At 31.7% G+C, this 20,415-nt stretch overlaps 3 protein-coding genes across 5 annotated transcripts; 1 reads left to right on the forward strand and 2 right to left on the reverse strand.

Moving 5' to 3' along the window:
- The first annotated feature begins 814 nt into the window (after positions 1 to 814).
- LOC101246662 (UDP-glucuronic acid decarboxylase 2) lies at positions 815 to 5,593 on the forward strand. 2 transcript variants are annotated; one of them, XM_004247370.5, is made up of 7 exons: positions 815 to 1,675; positions 1,780 to 1,927; positions 3,321 to 3,400; positions 3,955 to 4,038; positions 4,123 to 4,197; positions 4,703 to 4,795; positions 5,089 to 5,593. In XM_004247370.5, the coding sequence occupies exons 1-7, from the start codon at positions 1,055 to 1,057 to the stop codon at positions 5,308 to 5,310; spliced, it is 1,323 nt and encodes a 440-aa protein (XP_004247418.1). In that variant the 5' UTR covers positions 815 to 1,054; the 3' UTR covers positions 5,311 to 5,593. The 2 variants fall into 2 exon arrangements, with proteins under 2 accessions (XP_004247418.1, XP_069145748.1); XM_069289647.1 differs by having other exon boundaries at positions 876 to 1,680; positions 1,785 to 1,927.
- Positions 5,594 to 6,627: 1,034 nt separating this feature from the next.
- LOC101246377 (uncharacterized) lies at positions 6,628 to 10,477 on the reverse strand. The gene is made up of 6 exons (XM_004247369.4): positions 10,340 to 10,477; positions 9,584 to 9,608; positions 8,427 to 8,504; positions 8,063 to 8,167; positions 7,748 to 7,868; positions 6,628 to 6,899 (listed from the first exon to the last, which is right to left on the reverse strand). Exons 1-5 carry the CDS (start codon positions 10,342 to 10,344, stop codon positions 7,752 to 7,754), a joined length of 330 nt encoding a protein of 109 aa, XP_004247417.1. The 5' UTR covers positions 10,345 to 10,477; the 3' UTR covers positions 6,628 to 6,899; positions 7,748 to 7,751.
- A 2,150-nt stretch (positions 10,478 to 12,627) lies between these two features.
- Positions 12,628 to 17,953, reverse strand: LOC101246087 (caffeoylshikimate esterase). 2 transcript variants are annotated; one of them, XM_004247368.5, is made up of 8 exons: positions 17,375 to 17,953; positions 17,161 to 17,251; positions 17,050 to 17,082; positions 14,480 to 14,626; positions 14,089 to 14,219; positions 13,824 to 13,961; positions 13,601 to 13,699; positions 12,628 to 13,503 (listed from the first exon to the last, which is right to left on the reverse strand). In XM_004247368.5, exons 1-8 carry the CDS (start codon positions 17,393 to 17,395, stop codon positions 13,105 to 13,107), a joined length of 1,059 nt encoding a protein of 352 aa, XP_004247416.2. In that variant the 5' UTR covers positions 17,396 to 17,953; the 3' UTR covers positions 12,628 to 13,104. The 2 variants fall into 2 exon arrangements, with proteins under 2 accessions (XP_004247416.2, XP_010326576.2); XM_010328274.4 differs by having other exon boundaries at positions 12,628 to 13,521; positions 17,375 to 17,653.
- Between the last annotated feature and the right edge of the window lie 2,462 nt (positions 17,954 to 20,415).

Below are 20,415 nucleotides of genomic sequence, written 5' to 3' on the forward strand. Positions count from 1 at the left end.
TTTATATAATGATTGACTTGGTGTAATCGTATCGTTTTTTAAATATATTTTTCTTATTTTATTTTACTTATTATTGAATAAATCCTATTGTATCCTTTTCCCTACTTCTTAAATACAATAAAAAATTTATAGCTTTACCCTTCAAATTATTGATGTGTAAATTATGTAACCAATAAAAAAAATATGATATATCTGTTTGCAACAATTTTAAAGTGACAAAAAAGAAATTGCAATCACAATAAAATAAAAAGAAACATAATTTTATTGATAAAAATTATGGGAGTGTAAATTTGATGAAACTCAAAGACAAGTCTTGAAGTACTTATCCTTCTACCTTCGCAACTAGATTAATTTATGAGAGAAAGAGATGAAAGACATATTGCGACAAAATTTAAACATATGAAAAGAAAATCAACCATAAATAAAATTTAAAGAAACAAGAATATTTATTGATTAATTAATGCGAGTACAATTATGTATCTTTCTCGATTCTACTCTTCTTAAGATTTATTTTCTCGAACTAGCATATTTTAGATTTGACCTCTATACTAAATATTTCATGAATATACAAAATATTCGAGATGTCTTTTCAAGGGAATATAAATATCTACATTATCCAAACGTAATATACTTGTATTCCATTAAGACAATACAATATATTATGAAATAATACATCTAAATGATATATAAAATTTATTTTCTTTGCCCAATCAAACATAAATTTTTTTTTTTTTTTTCATTACCAAACACAATCACACCCTAAGTACCACTTTAGTTAGTAATTAAGCAACCAACAATAACCTAATTAAAAACTACATTAATTAAAAAAAAAAAAGTCTATAAAGAGTTTAACTTCAACAATCAACTCCACGCGCCGACCCATAAGTGTGAGTGAGAATTTCCGGCGAAAAATCCTCTTTCTTTAGCAGCCTCTCCTTCCTTTATATATATACATTTATTTTCCTAATTTTACACCAAAAAATAAAAATAAAAAACTATCTTCTTTTCTCTCTCTTTTTCAACACAATTTTGAGAGAAGAAAAATAAATAAATCATGACTTCCGAATTGATTTATCGTGGACCGGAATCAGTTCCGGTGACCGACGGTTACACTCCCAAACCACATAAACCATGGTTTACTGTAATTCGTCCCCTTCGTTACTTGCTCCGAGAACAGAGAATTGTTTTTCTATTCGCAGGCATTGCTATCGCTTCTCTAATTTTTGCTTTTTTACCGTCTTCTCGTTCCTCCGGAGGATCGAGCTACGCTAACACCGGGATCTACGATTCGTACTTACCGTCGGAGTCGACTGAGTCTCAGGTGGCTCACCGGATGATCTATCATAATCGGGTCGGGTTCGGGTCGATTAATTCCGGTGGGAAGATTCCGTTGGGATTAAAGCGGAAGGTTTTGAGGATTGTGGTGACTGGTGGTGCTGGTTTTGTTGGTAGTCATTTAGTGGATCGTTTGATTGCGAGAGGTGATAGTGTGATCGTCGTTGATAATTTCTTCACCGGACGGAAAGAGAACGTTATGCATCATTTTGGTAACCCTAGGTTTGAGCTTATTAGACATGATGTTGTTGAGCCACTTTTGCTTGAAGTTGACCAGATCTATCATCTCGCTTGCCCTGCTTCTCCCGTTCATTACAAGCATAATCCCGTCAAAACTATCATATCCTTCTTTTTTTTAAAATTATCATTAATTTTAATTACGTGCATAAAATTATATTAAATATATTATTATCATCGTTTCATCCTTGACGGATTAATTTTTACAAGACTAATGTAGTTGGTACTTTGAACATGCTGGGATTGGCTAAAAGAGTCGGTGCGAGGTTTTTGCTAACCAGCACTAGCGAAGTATACGGTGATCCTTTAGAACATCCACAGAAGGAGACATACTGGGGCAATGTTAATCCTATTGGTAAGATTTTTTAATTTCTTTTTCTATTTTCTATTTTAGTTATTTTCTTTTTAAAAAAATTCTTCAAAATCTCTTAATTTTAATTTTCACATTATATATTTATTAAAATGCACGAATAAATTGAAACGAAAGAATTACGATTCACGTTAGCTATGGTCTTTTGATGGTTCATGGTAAAAATGTGGAGCCACGTGTTGAACGATGATGAGTGCTAATGACGTTTCTGTCCTTAGATCGGGTCGGGAAAATTATTTTAATTTAATTATTTTTTTGTCAACGATGATACCGTGATTTGCGGGTCCGGCCGCTTCATTCACCTATCTTTATGTCTTTCATTTTAATTCAATTGGCGCGCCCTTTTCTATTCAATCTTTTCTCTCTCTTTTATTTTGTCCTTGAAAAATTAAATTAGCTTAAGTAATTACTTTCTTGTCTTTTTCTTTTTTTCCTTTTATTTCCTTTTGAGTCTTTTGATATTTCACGTTTCGATTTGTTTGTTTAATTTTTTATTTTGTTTTAAAAAAAAGTTATGACATGTTTAAGATAATAAAGATATAAAAATATTTTAGTATATTTCACTTCTTTCGTACGATAATAATAGTTGTTCACTATGTTATTTTGGAATGTTCAATAATATTTTTTCGTTTTATCAAATAATAGATAATTTTTGAATGACCTAGTTTGACTTGGAACGGAGTTTAAAAAAATAAAACAGACATTTTAAACTTGTGATTCTAAATTAAAGTTATGTCTAATGTACAAAAATGTCATTCATGCCACGTGGAAAGTTAAAGTGAAGTTGTTGCCAAAAAAGCAAAGAGATTATTCTTTTGAATCAGACTAAAAGGAAACAATGTTATTCTTTTTGAAACGGATGGAATATTTATTATATTCAAAGGGTGATACAGTAAAATTATTTTTTTATTTATATTTTCTATAGTAGACAAGTATTATTGAACAGAAGTAGTACATATTTTGATTTAAGATCATATAATTTAAAAAAATTGCTTTGTTTTGGTAGACTCGGTATTAGTCAAAATATGAAAAATAAATTGACAAAACGGAGGAAGTTACCATGACAATAATATTATCAATGTGATTCCACAAATGGAGTCTCGTGAAGGTAGAGACTCTTTTCGATAACTTTGTAAAGCTTTATAACAACAACCAGTGAAAGAAATATAATAGTGAAACAAATTGTGTTTGTTTAACTACGAAGAAAGAGAAATAAATATAGTTGGACAGGTAGTAGTTGAATTATTATTGAATTTGTATAGAATATTAGATCTGAAATGTAACTTTAGTTTCCCGCAGACTAAGGAAGATGGTCTGTTTTGCCTTTTGTCTATTTTAATGTAAATGGTGGGGTTAACTGACCAAGAAAGTAAAACAGGTGTCCGAAGTTGCTACGATGAGGGAAAACGAACAGCTGAAACATTGACAATGGATTATCACAGAGGTGCAGAAGTTGAGGTTTGTGTTTTTTTTTTAACCCATAGTCCAGATTAATGTTTACTGTACTTGTTGATAATGTAGACTTCATAGATACTGTAATTGTAACTCCTCTAGTACTACATTCTCAAGAAATATAGGACATTTGTCACCTAACGGTGTGGCCTACTGGTCAATGAAGCAGGATGAGAACCATGAATTCTCGAGTTTAAATTCCAAGAGATACAAAAACATAAGTGATATCTTACCATTTGTTCACTACGTGACACATGTTGTTGGTGTGAGGTGACAGGTTTCTTGTGTAATTAATCGAGGTGCGAGGAAAAATAAAATTAACAATCACTCTGGAGCCAACTGTTTTATTCCTCTATTGCGCATGTACTTGATCATCGATAAATGTACTTTGTATCTAGTGTTTTTAAATAATGTACTATCGGTGTAGTTTAATCTATGATAGCAAGTTAGCTACCGTTTTTATCAGGTTACTAATTACTGTTTATCATAGATATGTATCTGAAATTACCTGTTAAGTAATTTGCTGGTAAAATTGTGTCGATGTACCTATGTTGTTACAGGTGAGAATCGCTAGGATCTTTAACACTTATGGACCTCGTATGTGTATTGATGACGGTCGCGTTGTCAGCAACTTTGTCGCTCAGGTGACTCCATTATTTAAATATAAACGTAAAGTTAATGGATTCTTAAACTAAGCAACAAAAAGCTTATATAAAATTTGTTTACAGGCTTTAAGGAAAGAGCCTTTGACAGTTTATGGTGATGGGAAACAAACAAGAAGTTTCCAATTTGTTTCAGATCTGGTACTTTTCTCTCTGTTCTTCGTTTTTTTTAAAGCTTTTTTAATACGTTACCTTATTAGTTTTATATGCATTCTTTCGAAGTGGCTTTCAAATGTAAGATTCTTTAATAATTTGACTTGCCATCTAGCTTACAGTTTACAACATGATTAGAAAATAAATAAATTAATATCTAAAGTAGGGTCCCCCTACTCTGTTGCAAGGTAAAATATTGTAGTGTGGAAGCACATGCCATGTCTAAGTAGAAGCCAGATACCTGGGACCCGTATTTTTATTTCTATGTACTCCTTCTGTCTCAATTTACGAGATGTAGTTTTGATTAGACACGGAGTTCAAGAAATATGTGTGAAGACTTTGCAATGTTCCGAAGTTATGCTTAAAAAGAGTGTACCTTTGTGGAACTTTTATCAAGCAGTAAAACAGTAATAAAAGTATAAAAACCATGGTTTGTGACCTTGATATAACATAAGAAGGAATCTAAACTTGCTTTATTTTGGTTAATGTGAAGGTTGAAGGCTTAATGCGGTTGATGGAAGGAGAACATGTCGGACCCTTCAACCTCGGAAACCCTGGTGAATTCACAATGCTTGAACTTGCTAAGGTATGTAACGACACACTTCTAAACATCCAACTTTGATGTTGTGTTTCTTTTGCATTAGCATTTTACATTGTCGTCAAGCTACAAAATCAGATTTCCGAGGAAAGGATAGAATGTACACCGATAAAATCAGTTTCATACGGCAATCATTTTCAGTCTTAAATCTAAGTTAGAAGTGTCTGAGCTTCATCATATCCACAGCTTCAGACATATGTCAAGTATTTCCAATGTGGGCTCTGTGATACTTTTACCATTTTGTTGACACATTGCCGTCTTTAATTGAATGCTGCACACAGGTGGTCCAGGAAACCATTGACCCAAATGCACAGATTGTACACAAACCAAACACAGAAGATGACCCACACAAGCGAAAACCTGATATCTCAAAGGCTAAAGAGTTACTTGGTTGGGAACCGAAAGTGGCTCTTAGAAATGGTTTGCCTATGATGGTTCAAGACTTCAGGCAACGTATTTTCGGTGATCACAAAGAAGAAAGTGCAAAGATCACCACAGCTTAATAGAAAAGAAAAGTGTGTTATGTTTGGATATTTGTTAAACTTGGTAAGGGGTGAAACGCACGCGAAGAAAAGACAGACTCTCTTGTGTTGATGTTAGTTTCAAGCAGAAGTGCAGGCAGCAGAAGACTGAGCTGAGCTCCCCATGTACTTCTTTTGAATAGTTGGTTCTTTGTCAATTTTGCAATTCTATTATTAGTATTATTATCCTTTTGTTAACAGTTGATGTAGTAGACCAACTTTCATTATTCTCATAAGAATAAAACTGGTACGTATTTTCCCCAAACTTATTTTGAAATCCTCATCTTGCTCACAGTGCAATATTTGTATGCGACTTCAATATATAATATATGCACACACACACTAGGCATGTTACTTGTGCTTCGAACGGGATTGAACTCCTTTATTAAGCTATCAGTAATATTTGTGGACATACTAAATATTGTCTTAACATTTTATCTTAAAGCAAAACTTAAAACGCTTACATAAGCATAAATTAATGATTATTAAAAGACATATCAGGGTTGTAACAATGGAACAAAACAAAAAGGAAAAGATGACCCTATAACTTTCGAGATTTAAAAGAATAGATCCTCTCAGGATAGAACATTCTAATCGCCAGTGCATCGGTACAAATACAATGGTGTAGTAAGCTACTCAACAGGAGCAGAGTACAAGAATATTCTTTTGTACAGAAGAAGAAAAAGTTGATGAAAATGCCCACATATAGCCAACAAAATGTAGTGTCAACAAATAATTATTGTGTTTTATCAAAAAGGTCACCTCTTTGAATAGTTACAGTTTTTAGGAACGGTCACAATCTTTCGAAACCTTTCATAAGATTACAACTAATCATAAAAATCACAAATTTTTCATTTCATGAAAGAGGAAGACTAATTTTGAAAATAAATAAATATATATATACCCATAAATGACCTACCCAATGTGGGACTATCCTACGCAGAACCAAATTTAGTTAGGCTCCAATGTGAGCATCAAACACCCCGTGGAAAAACAAAAAAAAGGTAGATATAAAGAATAATTAATGATTAATCTAAAAAATAGCCATACCAAATCAATTAAACTAAAAATAACCAATAAAAGTATAAATACCGACTAGAAAAAGTAAACAATATGAACCCGCTTCTTCCAAAATTAAATTAGTGATGCACAGCATAACAGCCAAGGGTAATAATTTACTCTTGATATCTCCGTGCCTCTCAGTTTCAAACTCTCGATATTGCATTTGTCCAACCAATGCATGTGCCAGAACTAGACATAGTTAAATAGACAAGCACGCACGCAAATGGACAATGTATCTGGAGTTAATGCAAGACATTTACCGTACATATTAGCTGGTCATAGGATTCAACATACACAAAAAGAACGTTAAACTCCAACGTCTACAATAAGTTTGTGAAGAAGACAACAGTATATAGCATACCAGAACATCAAAATCTTATATCAAGTCTTACAGCAATCAAAGGTGGTGTTCTGCCTAGCCAAATTCCCGAATACGAAAGGTTATACAGAGCTGGTCCAAATCCTAGCTGCTTACAAGTTTTGCTCCAAAGCACAGAAATCCAATTCACCTGCAGTACACAAGTGTATTGAATTACTACCAACGATCAGATAATTAAATACAGGCAAACAAAAATGTGGGAACACCAAGGGAAAAATTAAGAATGTGCATAACCACGCAGAAATGCATTTCAAGTAGAAAAAAGGAAGAGGAAATGGAACATTTTTGTATGCAGACAGAAATATGTCCAAAAACAACAAACCCCAGAATGAATCCCAACAAGTGGGGTTTGGTGAGGAGGGTAACGTGTACACAAAACTTTCCCCTACCTTGTAAGGTAAGAGATGATGTTACCGATAGATCTTTTGCTCAACAAGAGATAAAAGGGAAGCAGTGAAAACAATATATGTTCTCATGCTCTTCCTAATCCCATGCACTGCTCTAGCAGGAGAGTTTTTCGAGCATGAGGTTAGTTCTTTCAGTACCATTTTTACAGTCTTCATACTTCATTAGCTAAACTTGGAGAATAGAACTTGCAGATTTTAATCCACTAGTTTGTTTCCTGATCCCAACCTTGAGCTTCCTATCATATGTATACACATTTTTCTGATATTTATAGGACCGTTATATTTCATTTATTATAGATCTTCATAGTTCATCAGAAAAGACAATTATTTAAATGCTAAGAGTTAATCATTTTTGAAGTTCCAAATTTTATTTATGATAATAAATTGATAAATTTCACAATAATGGATTCAACAAATATTACTTAGCATTTACAGTTCTTATATACCAAACATTTGATTACATAATAGCAAGTTAAAAGGATATTGCACTTCAAACATGGACCGATTAAAGGAACTAGCTCATAATTCAAAGAAAATTACTCCAACCACTATGTCAAAGATCCAACAGTACCTCTCTACTTGGGATTTCGGAGGACAATGATCACAGAATCTCCCCGAAGGAACATCTTGCTGATAAACCTATCTTTGTTAACAGCAACAGCTTTCTTTTTTCCTTTTCCAGTCTTGGGCACCTGAAGAATAAACATAAACAACTTTGTTAAGTGGAGTCTTTTTGTACAAGTTTCAAATCCAAGACACATTGCCCTTAGGAACCTGAAGAATAATATAAACAATCTTGGTAACTGGAGCTTTTTGACGCAAGATACAGATCCAAGACACAGTACACATTGTCCCAAAAAGTTGATTAAGTCAAGAACAAACAAACCTCAGTCCACATTTCTCTAACATTTTCAAGCACCATATTGCAGTGACGATCAAATGCTCTCACACGACCAAGAAGTTTCCTGTTGTTCCTACAGTTGATGAGCACCTAGATCCAGAAAAAATATCTGTAAGATAACAAGCACAAAGCTGATGCCTTCCACATACAAAACCGAAGCTTGCATCTTTTTCTATAGTATTTAAATCTAAGATTAATGAGGAAGTATACCGGCATGACTTTAGAAAGTAAATTGTCAACATAAACAAGGCTCCAGGATAGATTTTATCTCTCTTTTTAACAATTAAAATTGATAAATAAACACGACATGAAGAAAGACACAGTTGTAGGTGCTAAAGATATTAGATACCTGTGTGTTATTCTTAACACTCATCATGAGGACAGAAAGTGGCCCAGTATTGAACTCCTCTTCCTCATTTTTCCCTTGCTAGACAAAAGATCCATAGGCAAACATAAGACATCTTTCACAAAATCTGATAAGCAAATCATATTCACTGGGACTGATAAGGTTCATTCCTCTATCACACCAACATAGAAGGGCATACACTTTTTCACTATGTACTTAAGCTAGATAATCTACCAATTATACACTCTTTCACTATGTGCTTAATCTAGATAACTTTGAAGCAAAGCACTTTGACATCGGGAAGGCAGATAAGAAGCAACACAAATGGAAAATGAACAACAAGAGTACATGTATAAATAAACATACCAAGAATAAAAGACGAAATGTCAATAGGATGTCTGTTAAAGGAGAACTACAAAGTTTAGACCTAAGCACTTTAGGCATCGGGAAGGCAAACAAGAAGCAACTCAAATGGAAAATGAACAAGAGTACATGTATAAATAAACATACCAAGAATATAAGAAAAATGTCAATAGGATGTCTGTTAAGGGAGAACTACAAAGTTCGGACCTAGCTTCTGGGTTATCCAATGTGGTAAATGAGAAAAACTGACATAACACTTGTGTGAAGGTGGGAACAAAACAACTGTAGAAAATAAATTCTACTAATTCAACTAATAATTTTTACACTTGATAGGTTCTAGTTTTTACAGAAAAATTCATCCTAGCTACATTGTTATTTTAAAGTTCTAATTGATTTTGTCATTTGTTTTGAGTGGTGAACTCAAACGACTTAACCAAAAAAAATTCAATGACTTGATGTTATGTGCTGAAAAATATTCTACAGATCAAACAATTCAATGATCTTGCTTTGAAAAGGGAGGAATAAACATATTCTCCATATGATAAAATAAAAGATGTATGCTAGAAACTTTTCAGTTGTAACGTGTAAAGCAGGATCAAGGCTACCAACAAAAGAAATCTAATTGAATGCATCGCATTGAGGTGAACAGAAAGGAAAATGAAAACAAGTACTAAGCAGTAGACAGCCCCTAAAACACAAAATAGATCACAACACAGATTATGCCAAGGAAAAAATGAGAAAAATAAACAATGAGAGCTTTGTATAGGGCAAAATACTAGCAAAGTAAGCTAACTTACAGGGGCATCCTCTTCCATTGGTCGACTGCAAAAGGGCACAAATAGAAAAGAAAAAGAAAAAGAAAAACAATTAGAAACTTCCACTTACTAATATTTGGGTAACACTAAAATCAACAGGAATAGAGAAATACATCAGCAATGAACAACAAAAACATGAGACACTGACCTAGTTTTTTCTTAATTCTATTTGTACATCTTACAGCCTTGTTATCCTAGTATTCTAGACAATATAAGGGTTCTATTACTGATGTGCACGGAATAACATAGGTTTTAAGCTTGGATATAGTAGAGAGTGAACAAAAAGAACTAAGATCAGTAGTAATAAAGGGCTAGAGAAGACTGAATTACTCGAAAATCCAACTTTACAATTGTTTAGCTACATGAAACCCAATTAGCATAGTGTTTAAACTGCATATAGAACTCGAAAAAAGAAACATTCCAGGCCTTCACGCCAAGCTAGTTGCCTTCAGTTATATGAATCTACTCACTCTAATTTAAACTTCCAAAAGCACGCAATACCCAAAAAAAAAAAAACTACACAAAATTAGTCCAGAAAACAGCTAAAATTCTTCAATTTCTCATCTCCTCGTCCAATAACTTACTTTACCTAGGGCAAATTATCTACTTCTTTGATTAACAATAACATTACATAATCTACTAAATAGGTTACTGCAATGACAAGAAAAAATCAAACAGAGAAAATTGAAGAACTTCAAATGAACAAAGGCAAAGTGTAAAATAGCAGTAAACCATTACCTCATCTTCGATCAAGCAGAAAAAATTGAAGAGCAACAAAGAAAAGGGGGCAAAAGAGCTAGGGTTTAAAGAGGGTAAAGGGAAAACGGTGAAGTGAAAAATAAATTTCACGTTCGGCGCTCTAGTTCAAGCGAGACTTATGGGCTTGGGCCGCTTTATACAAACAGATTAAAGCCCAAAATCCTCCAAGAAATTTACAAACAACAACAATATTTTACGAGGTCATTTCGTAAAATGTAAAAGAATAGTGTTGATTATAGTGTATTGGTAATACTGACATTAATAATATTGATGTTCGTTATGTTGAAATCAATTCTTTCGTAGGTTTGATTTTGATACGCTAAACATAACATGCATTGTATATTTATTAAATAAATATTACTATTTTGTGGTGTAAAATAAATGATAAAAGTTTGTGCGGCGATAAATCATTTCATTAACGATAAAATTAACTTTTGAAAGTTAAGTTATTACCATATATAGAAATATGACATTCATTTTTGTACTGGCTAAAGTAATATAAACTGGGACATAAGAGGAAATTGTTTACAAAAATATCATCCTGAATCTACTGGAAAGGATGTGGAAAATGTTTTACTAATATAATTTATCTAAATTTTTTAATTAAATCATTATCTAAAATATCTCTCGTTAAAATGTGAATATGAATTTATTAAATTTTTTTGAATCACTAACAAGTTGAATTAACTTTTTATCTTTTTAACTTGAATGACTCCATATAAAAATATATGTACAAGAGAGATATAAGTAATAAATTTTAGCGTACGATAATACCCATTCTACATTCTATTTATTTTTATTTGTTTGTTAATGTTTGATAAATTAATTGTTTTAGATCAATTAAAGTGTTACTTTAATAGCCAAAACAAACATTTTCTTGATAATACATTGGTTAAATATTTTAATATTAACTAGAATTTCACTTTAATAGTTTAAATCAATTTTGTTATCTAAATGTGAATTACAATGGATCATCTATATAATAATACATCTATGGATAAGGAACCTTGGGGCGAGGTAGTTGTGACTCCTTCACGTATAACGCAGACAGTGGTCTAGCCAGAAATTTTATGAAAGATGTCTAAAAATCTCATAGCTTGTAGAAATAATTTAAAGAGTGAATGTACTTAAATTTGTAAATCAAACTATATAACATTAATAATTAATCTTTTTAATTAAAATACACCAAAATTTTTAAAATCAAACTACATAATATTTAGTTTTATTGTTCACGTTTATCTGATAGGAAGTGAACCAACAAAGAAAAAGAGAGTTATTTCAGTTTAGAGTGAAATCACGTTTATGCTTCAAAATTTCACAAACCTTTGATGACCAACAACGAGAAATGAAAAATAATGAATATAATCAAACGAGTTATAATAAAAGAAATTTATATAAAGTATTTTCATTTTTAGTAGCTTTATGGAATAAATAAATAGAATTTGCTTATTAACTTTAAATTAAATAATTATTTTTAAATTTTATTTAAAATTTTAATAAAAAGAATAGGATTTGCTTATTAACTTTAAATTAAATAATTATTTTAAATTTATTTAATTTTTTAATGAAAAGAAAAAAATCAAACTCAAATAACGAGAATCGAACCCGTGCACTGCACGTTGCAAAGAACTTAGCAAGAGTTGAAAATTAAAACCACTAAGCTAGAAAAAAATTATTAGGATGTCCAGCATGTGTTATTTAACCATTTAAATTACTATTTTACTTATAAATACAGTGTAATTTTCTAATGAAGGGTGATACCCTAGCCAAAGGGTAGCTACGCCCCTAAGTGTAAGGAGTTTGAGGAGTGAAAATAACTTTTAATGTCTACATTAAAATAAACGGTTTATATGAAACGTGCAGCAAATAGTTTATCCTGATACAAAGATTAGAAGCTATTTAGGTGCGATATTTTCTCAAATCTCGCTAATGTGATGTTTTATGCTTCGAGTTGTCTATCTAATTATTAATTATGTTAACCTATTTATGTGTTACATCATTTTGTCATCAACTTAGGTGCTAATTTACTTCATTAAACCATTTTACTTGGTGTATTATTGATTGATTTTTTTTGGATCAATTTAATGTTATAGTTAATTTATACATAACCTGATTGAGCAAAAAGGAACAAGACTACCAAGTGTAACCATCATTGAGCAACAAGTTTACACAAACATTAAGATATCATAAATAACTTAAAAGATTTTTCATCTTACAATATCTGGAAAACAATCTTTTTTTTTATTTTTTGAAGCAATTCCGCTAGGTAAGGTGTGCCAAGGGCTAGTTTTATTAATAAAGAGAAAAGTACAAGCAAGGGGGCTAAGCCTTACCTTACTGACATCAAACCTCTACTAATTAACAAGCATAAAAAAAATAAAAACTAGAAAAAACTAGATGTTTCATGACCATCGTAGAGTTTATAATACACTCTGTGATGATACTACTACAACAAATGAGGATGCTTAAATAATGCAAAAATATAAAATCTAAGAATAAAGCTAGGTTATCAACCTCAAACTTCATTTTATATTTGTAAGAATTTAAAAGAGTTGGATTGGCCGTGTAAAGTAACCTGAAGTATTTCCCTCGTCTTCATCATCAAATATGTCCAACAAAACTTCATAGTGTAAAACATGTTATTTTCCACTTCCTTGATAAATAATAGTAGTAACATTTATGCCACCGTAACGCGAATGAACAAATGAAGGAGATGCAACACGCCATATCTATCGATCAAGTTTCTACATAGATGAATGATGATGCATTCGACGTCCTTTCAATCCACACAGATAATTAGCTTGGGGACGCGTTCTATGTGGTTTTGTTTCTTTCATTGTTGCAGGTGAAGAAACTGTGTGCATCTCATATGGAGGAGTAGATGTAGCTCGACAAACTGATCTCTCGATTAAACTAGCATCATCAGTATTCTCTCCAATTCGCTTGTCAAGCCACGAGATGATATCTGAAAATACGATTTCAATGTTTTCTTCTGGCTCACCATATGTCAAACCATGCCACATTCCTGGATAGAGTTTTATAGTCTTGTCTTTGCTACTCGCTTGCTCGTATAAAGCCTTACTTATTTCTGGATCAGTTACTATGTCTGCTTCCCCATGTAACACTAAAAATGGTACAGTGACCTGTCGAAACATTTTCAACTACACATCATTTCCAGTTTCCAATTTGTCGGAATGATTCAATTATTGTTTACATGGAAGACGGTTAGGTAATAGTTACCTCGTGCAAACTTTCCTCAAGGTGCATGCTGGTTCTTAGCATTTCCAAAGCTGTCTTTAGTCTTGGCTTTGCCTGATAAATTAACTTGTTCTCGCGTACCTACACTTGCAAAATGACAAGAAATGGACATCATGTTTTGATGGAGGACAAGAATTGGATGCCGCACATCATTAATACTTGGAAGCTAGCAAATGTTGCATATTAACTTAACAATTAGCCTCACCTCTTCCCTTTTAGCGGGGTCCTTGAAGGCCGAATCAATGACATCCTTCGTAGGGACTATCTTCCATCTTGGTATGACATCCTCCACTTTAGTTAGTAAGCTTATAACCACAGGATGTGGCTTCACCTTCTCAGATATCTGGTGATTTTGCAATGCATTAGCAACACCATAACCGACTTCCAATGGTCCCTCAATACTAAATGCAAGCACTAAAGCATATATATTACAGTAAATGAGTTGAGACTAAAAATCTCAATAGGCCTACCTTACACATAGGTGCAACCAGAAGAGCACCATGCCAAAAGGAAGGATCCTTCTTGTGTGTTAAAAGAACCACGGCCCCTCCCATCGACTCCCCATACAGAAACCGTTTTTTCTCTCTATACTCCTCCTGCGCTGATTTTCAAGAGAACGGGCATTTTAGCAAGAGGATAACAAGTCTGAAGCTTTTTAACAATTGTAAGATGTAACCACACCTATCAGGCTGAAAAATATTCAACTTAAATAAAGCTACTCCAAAAAAATCCCAAGCGAAAGGAAAATCAAAGATGGATTATTCGTCACTGTGACAGCTTCTGAGGACAGGTGGTCTATACTTAACTGATAACAATGAGGGTTAGACTACTTGTGAACCAAGAGGGCATTTGGTAGCTTACCACAAACTGACTTGAAAAACTCGCTGCAGTCATTGACAATGTTGTCAAACTTTTTGATGTAACAGCGCGCACCCGCTGATCGTCCATGACCTTCATAATCTATTCCAAACACCGCATATCCATTATCTGCCAGCTTTGTCCCAACACCTATCCATAATAGTACAAATGTACAATATCTATGTTAAGTTGGATCTGTGCCACGAGCTTTCACAATTCTATTGTGCACAAGAAAGAGCATCAATCTATTGGCTTCATGCACGCATACGTAGCAATTGTGTGAGACTCTCCTTAGGTATATGGGGCTAGACAAAATTACAAACTTGATTTCTCATGTCACTCAACTTTTAATTATGATCTCAGAAAGTTACCATCGTTGTTGAAGAAAATTGAAATCAAGAATATAAATGACTTTTTGAGATAATAACTATAAGTTGAGTGACCATATGAGAATTCAACCGAAGATTCCTCCAACAGTTGGTTGAACCACTCAAGACAGATGGATTGAGCAACGTCAAACACTGTAAAGTCACAACAGTATTTCAGTTATGTGTATAAGGTAATATTCCCATCTCCAAGTCCCACCTACTATTCTTTTTTTGAAAAACAGAAATAGAAGGAAAAGCAAATGTTTGATGACACATCATTTGTCAACAGAAAAACTTGGTAGAGGTTAGAGAAAGAATGCTAATACTCAAGGTGGTCCAGGTCAGAACAAAAAACTCCAAAATAGACTAGCAGCTAAAATGCCCTGGTCCAAGAATAAGAAAACCAGAAGCTTTTCTCACTGGAAGCCAAGTTGAACAGGTCAAGTAACATTTCAGAATATCTGTTTTCATGATAGTCGTGTCCGAGCTAGTTCACACGCACCTCCTCGACTATTCTTCTGGCACCTACTACCTCATACCAACAGAGGTACAAGGTAACTTTGTTTGTCAAGGCTTAAGCAACATTTTAAAATATATTTCATTTTTCTTGTTTACTTTTTTCTTTTGAATAGTCAAAGTCTTAAAGTTAGATGACTCTTAAATGATTTCAGATGTACCTATCATACTTACCTACCATTAAAATCTATGTTATGTTTTAAACTTTTATGATTTGACTTGTTAAGTTGAATTCAAAGTGTCCCACAAATTTTGGTGTGTGAAGCAATCTTTAATTGAGGTTACTTATAGGGCCCAACTAATTTGCTAACCTAATTAATCTATCAAACTACCAAGATAGGACTTTTAATTTTATTATGTTTCTCAATAGTCAACCAACCTACCAGCAAACCATTAATCCTCCTTATTTTAGTAGGCAAACAATGAAGTTCCAACATAGCTGTTAATTAGCAAATTAACCAAAAAAGGACAAGAAACAGACTAATCATGCAGCTGTAAACCATATAAGGATGTTATTCAAGGGTAAAAATTACTTTGTTTCAGCAAATCTATAGTACCTTCAGTATGAGAGGATCAGTATGTTAGGTGAGTTTTCAGTCTGGCATTCAATTTGAGAACCATTTTTCATTGCATCTTTAACTACTAGCTCCTAACAATTGCATTATTATATATCACCAATAATTGTGCCCTATAAAAAAGATATTCTTGTATAATAATATCCCACAACCAGATAAACATAATGCACATACTGCCAAGATAGCTAACATGAAACTCCACTTCAATCTCAAGCAAGCCAGTTGGCTATAGGAATCTTCACTGTCCATGTCGCTCTATTTAAGATCATCTTTATCGAATATAAAACAAAATAGAGACTGAAAAAGTATTAGAAGTTCTCAACAAAATAGGTAAATGACAAGATATGGGCACCAACTGAAACTCCTCTAAATTATTGTATTCAGCCAACTGTTCACAAATATATATAAAAAAAAAGGACTTCTAAAAAGATATGATAAGAGACATAAATTTTACTGGTATGGTTGGTCACCTAAAATAAAAATATAGGCAAGTGTAGCAGGAAAATGGCCCATATTGTACAACACTAAAATTAAGGTCACCTCACCACATAAATGGACCCCCAAGACCAACAAGGGTTGTAGTGGAGTGCTAAGTTCTCCTTCATTCTTAACCACAGCTCGGGTTCAAGTGTCCTAGCTACAGAATACACTTTGTTAGGAAACGCTTTATCCCTATTGTTGGACTTCTGGCGAGAATCCAAATTTAATCGGGATTCAACTGAGTAATCAACAAAGAAAAAGAAATGAACCCCAAAAGCATAAAAAGTGGGTTCCTTTTTCACTGTTACTCTGTGACAAACTCAACAGGAAGAAAAAAGATGGTAGAAGTAAAACAATCTGTTGAATGACATATATATCAAGTCACAAGAAGTAGGAGGAAAAAGTTATGACATGCATTGATGGCACTAGAATCCGATTCAAGATTTAAACTTTATGTGTTCAAAGTTTAACTACGAATTCATATTCATTATTTACCATACTTCAAAAGTATTGAATTCATATGAATCCGATTATCCATCCAAACATTAAAACCACAAGGAATACAAACATTTCTACAGAAAAGTTGGCCATGAAAGTGAAAACAAATTAAAAGAGGAAACATTTATTACTATACCTCTCATGAATCTACTGCATTCCATGCCATAACCTACAACAACAACGACATCATTAATCAATTTGTTAAATCAAATTTCAACAAAAACCAAAAAAAATAAAAAATACAAACCATGGCAAAGGAAAACAAGAGCTTTTGGAGAAGAAAAGGGCAACCATCTACAAGTGAAGAGTTGTACACCTCTTGAATTCCTTATAAATACCTAATGCCATTGATGTAAGTAAAGACACAATTTTTATTAAGAAAAACACCATATTGTACAAAGTAAAGAAGAAAAATATGCATGCTCATTGAAGAAATAAAAGCAAAAAGAACAAAAACCCACCTCATGATATTCAACACCCATTGTATATTTTCAGAAAAAATAACCAAATCCCAACTCAGAAATGTGACTCAACATTCATGGGTAAGTAACAGATCTGTGTATTATGGCCTTATAGATGCAATTATTTTTACAGAGAAAAAGTGATTATTGATACGATAAAAGTATAGTAAGATATTGAATTCTTGGAAAACAGGGAGAGGGATAAAGTGGACCTGAGAAGTTGGAATATATACGGAAAGATATAAATAGATAAATATATAAGATATGATGAGGAGAAGTGTATTCGGGGTGGTTTTAACCTTATATTTATATTGAAGTACGATTAAATTAAAATTTGTAATTTAATATTTTTTTGTATACTAAAAAGTTTAAATTTAAAATTTCTAATTTAGAATAAAGTAAAAATTACTGTATACGCAGAAAGATTTAAACTCGAAATATTTTATTTTCAAAAAGATTTGGATCTAAAAACTCTTTATATTCAAAAGACTCAAACTCGAAATCTCTAATTCAGAATGAAGTAAAAATGACTCAATACTCGAATAGATTTGTAGTTGAAACTTCTTTGTAAAGATTTAAATTCAAAATCTTTAATAAAAATAAGCTGCTAATATTTAAAAAAATTTAAACTCGAAATATGTTAATAAATGTATTTTTTTATTTTGATTGATAAAAGGAAGCTTCCAAATTTGTGAGGTAACGTGGCTGACTGGCTAAGCCCATCCTTTTGCTCTTCTCCAGAAGTTTAGATTTCTATCATTGTTAAACATACGTACGTGTAAACATTTTAATTCTCATCCACTTAGATTGCGATGCAGTGATTGAATTATTTTATCGTTATTTAAAACTTTTGGATCTAAATTCTAAAAGCATCATCTTAAAATAAGTTTTGTAGAACACAATTCAAATTTAATCGAAATTATATGAATTCTAAAATTGAATATAAAAATTAAAAAAATATTTAATCCTACAATTCAATTTATAAAGAACTATGTGTTTGATTGTTAGTTAAATATTTAAATATTGATTAGGTATTTAAATTTGAGTGTCTAGTTTTATATATATATATATATATATATATATATATATATATATAAAATTGAAAGATAATTAATACAAAAATGATAAGTTTATTTTATTATTTTTTAATATAATAAGTTTATTATTTTAAATAATACTTAATAATAAAAATGAAACAAATATAACATATATTATATTTTAAATTAAACAAGTTAAAAAATATAATTATAAATAAACAAATAAAAATAAACGAAGAAAATAGTTATATAATGTAACCCAGAATATATATATATATATATATAGATGGACATATTTGTTTTCTTTGTGTCTTGGATGTCCAACGTATATAGAATGGACATCTTCTTTTCTTTCCTTTAGTTATTTTTTACTAGAATTATTGAAAATATAATTTTTTGGTAATTCAGTTATTTGGGTTTGAGACTTTTATATTAAAGGTCTCAAAGTTGAAAATTTTTTGTCATTAAAAATAAGAAATTTATCTTTTATATTGAGTTTATTGTACATGAGCAAGAATTTTAATCTGTATACATCTAAATGAAAACATATCAAAAATATATAAATTATATTTAGACTATATTAAAAATAAATTATTATCAAAATATGTGATATAGTAGTGAACAAATTGTCCCTTTTGTAATTAAAGGTCTTTGATGTATATAAATTTCTTTGGTAGAAAGTAAAAATCTAAAATTATAAATTTATTTTAATGACCTTATCTTCCTCCAATTTGTCTTTCCCATCTTTATCACGAATCCCAATGTTTTGTATATTTAATTTTATCTATTAATTTTGCCCATTCTTTTGCTTATCCATTTAATATGCGACATCAACTAATTTAGCCATTTCCCCATGTGTGCATTCCATTCCACCGGCCACCCTTTTAAAAAAAAGAAATTGTTTATACTCGTAAGTTTAGAATATATATATTGCGAAGATAACGATATTGAGTAGAGTCGTCAATATGAATTACATTTGTTGGGTTTAACTGAATTAATTTGAAATTTATTAGGGTTGAATTATGATTTTTGGAGTTCATTTGGGAAAAGGATTTTTTTAGCCCGACTTGAATAAGTCTGCTTTTGTGGAGCTTGAAAAATATTGATAGGGCCGGCTCGTGGATCAATAAAAATAAATTAAAAATATAATATAATATTAAATTTTAAAATTAAGAAAGTCCAAACTCAAAACAATTAGTATTAATATTTCTATTTAGATATTTATATTTTTACTTTGAAAGAAAACTTAATAAGTATTATAAAAATAATTTTAATTGTGAATTTGATTAAAAAGTAGTAACATTAACATCATGTAATATTATTTTTGTCGATATTTATGATATATTTTTAAATTATAATTTACAATTTAATTTAAAAATTTTAAATTAATATGATTTCTAAAAAAGTGGACTGGCCCGACAAGCATGTAGCCCACGTACTTGTGGATTGAGCCGGCCGTTTTCTGGCCCACACCAAAAAAGGGGCTAGCCCGGCCTGACACGTAAAGTGTCCAAGCCTGTATGGGTTAGCTCGGATGGGGTGGGCTAACCCATATAAACAGCTCTAATATTGAGATAGTTATGTTAATATATTAGGATTGCTAAAATTTAAAATGAAATTATTTAAAGGAGATTGAAAATAATTTTTATAACGAATATGATTTAAAAAAATGAAACTAAGATGATTTTGACATATGCAAAGAAGATGTGTTGACGTTTTCGTGAGGAAGTACGAGAGGGGGTACATATAAGGTAATGCAAGGATCGAAGAAGGATTGAAAAAAAAGCGGTTTGACATGACATGACGTAACTTCATATTATTGAAGACATGTATAACTTTAGATCGAAATTGGCGGAGGTTAAGTATTAGGGTAGAAGGTTGGTTAGGTTGGAGTGTTGCCTTGTTGTATATAGGTTTAAGGCTTGGTAGTGTTTGTAGTACTACTAACACTTTTAGTTTGCGTGTATTAATTGTGTTTTGACTATCGCACTATTTTGTTGTTGT

The sequence above is a fragment of the Solanum lycopersicum genome, chromosome 9 (assembly GCF_036512215.1).
Source record: "Solanum lycopersicum chromosome 9, SLM_r2.1".
In the NCBI taxonomy this organism is placed as follows: Eukaryota; Viridiplantae; Streptophyta; class Magnoliopsida; order Solanales; family Solanaceae; genus Solanum; species Solanum lycopersicum.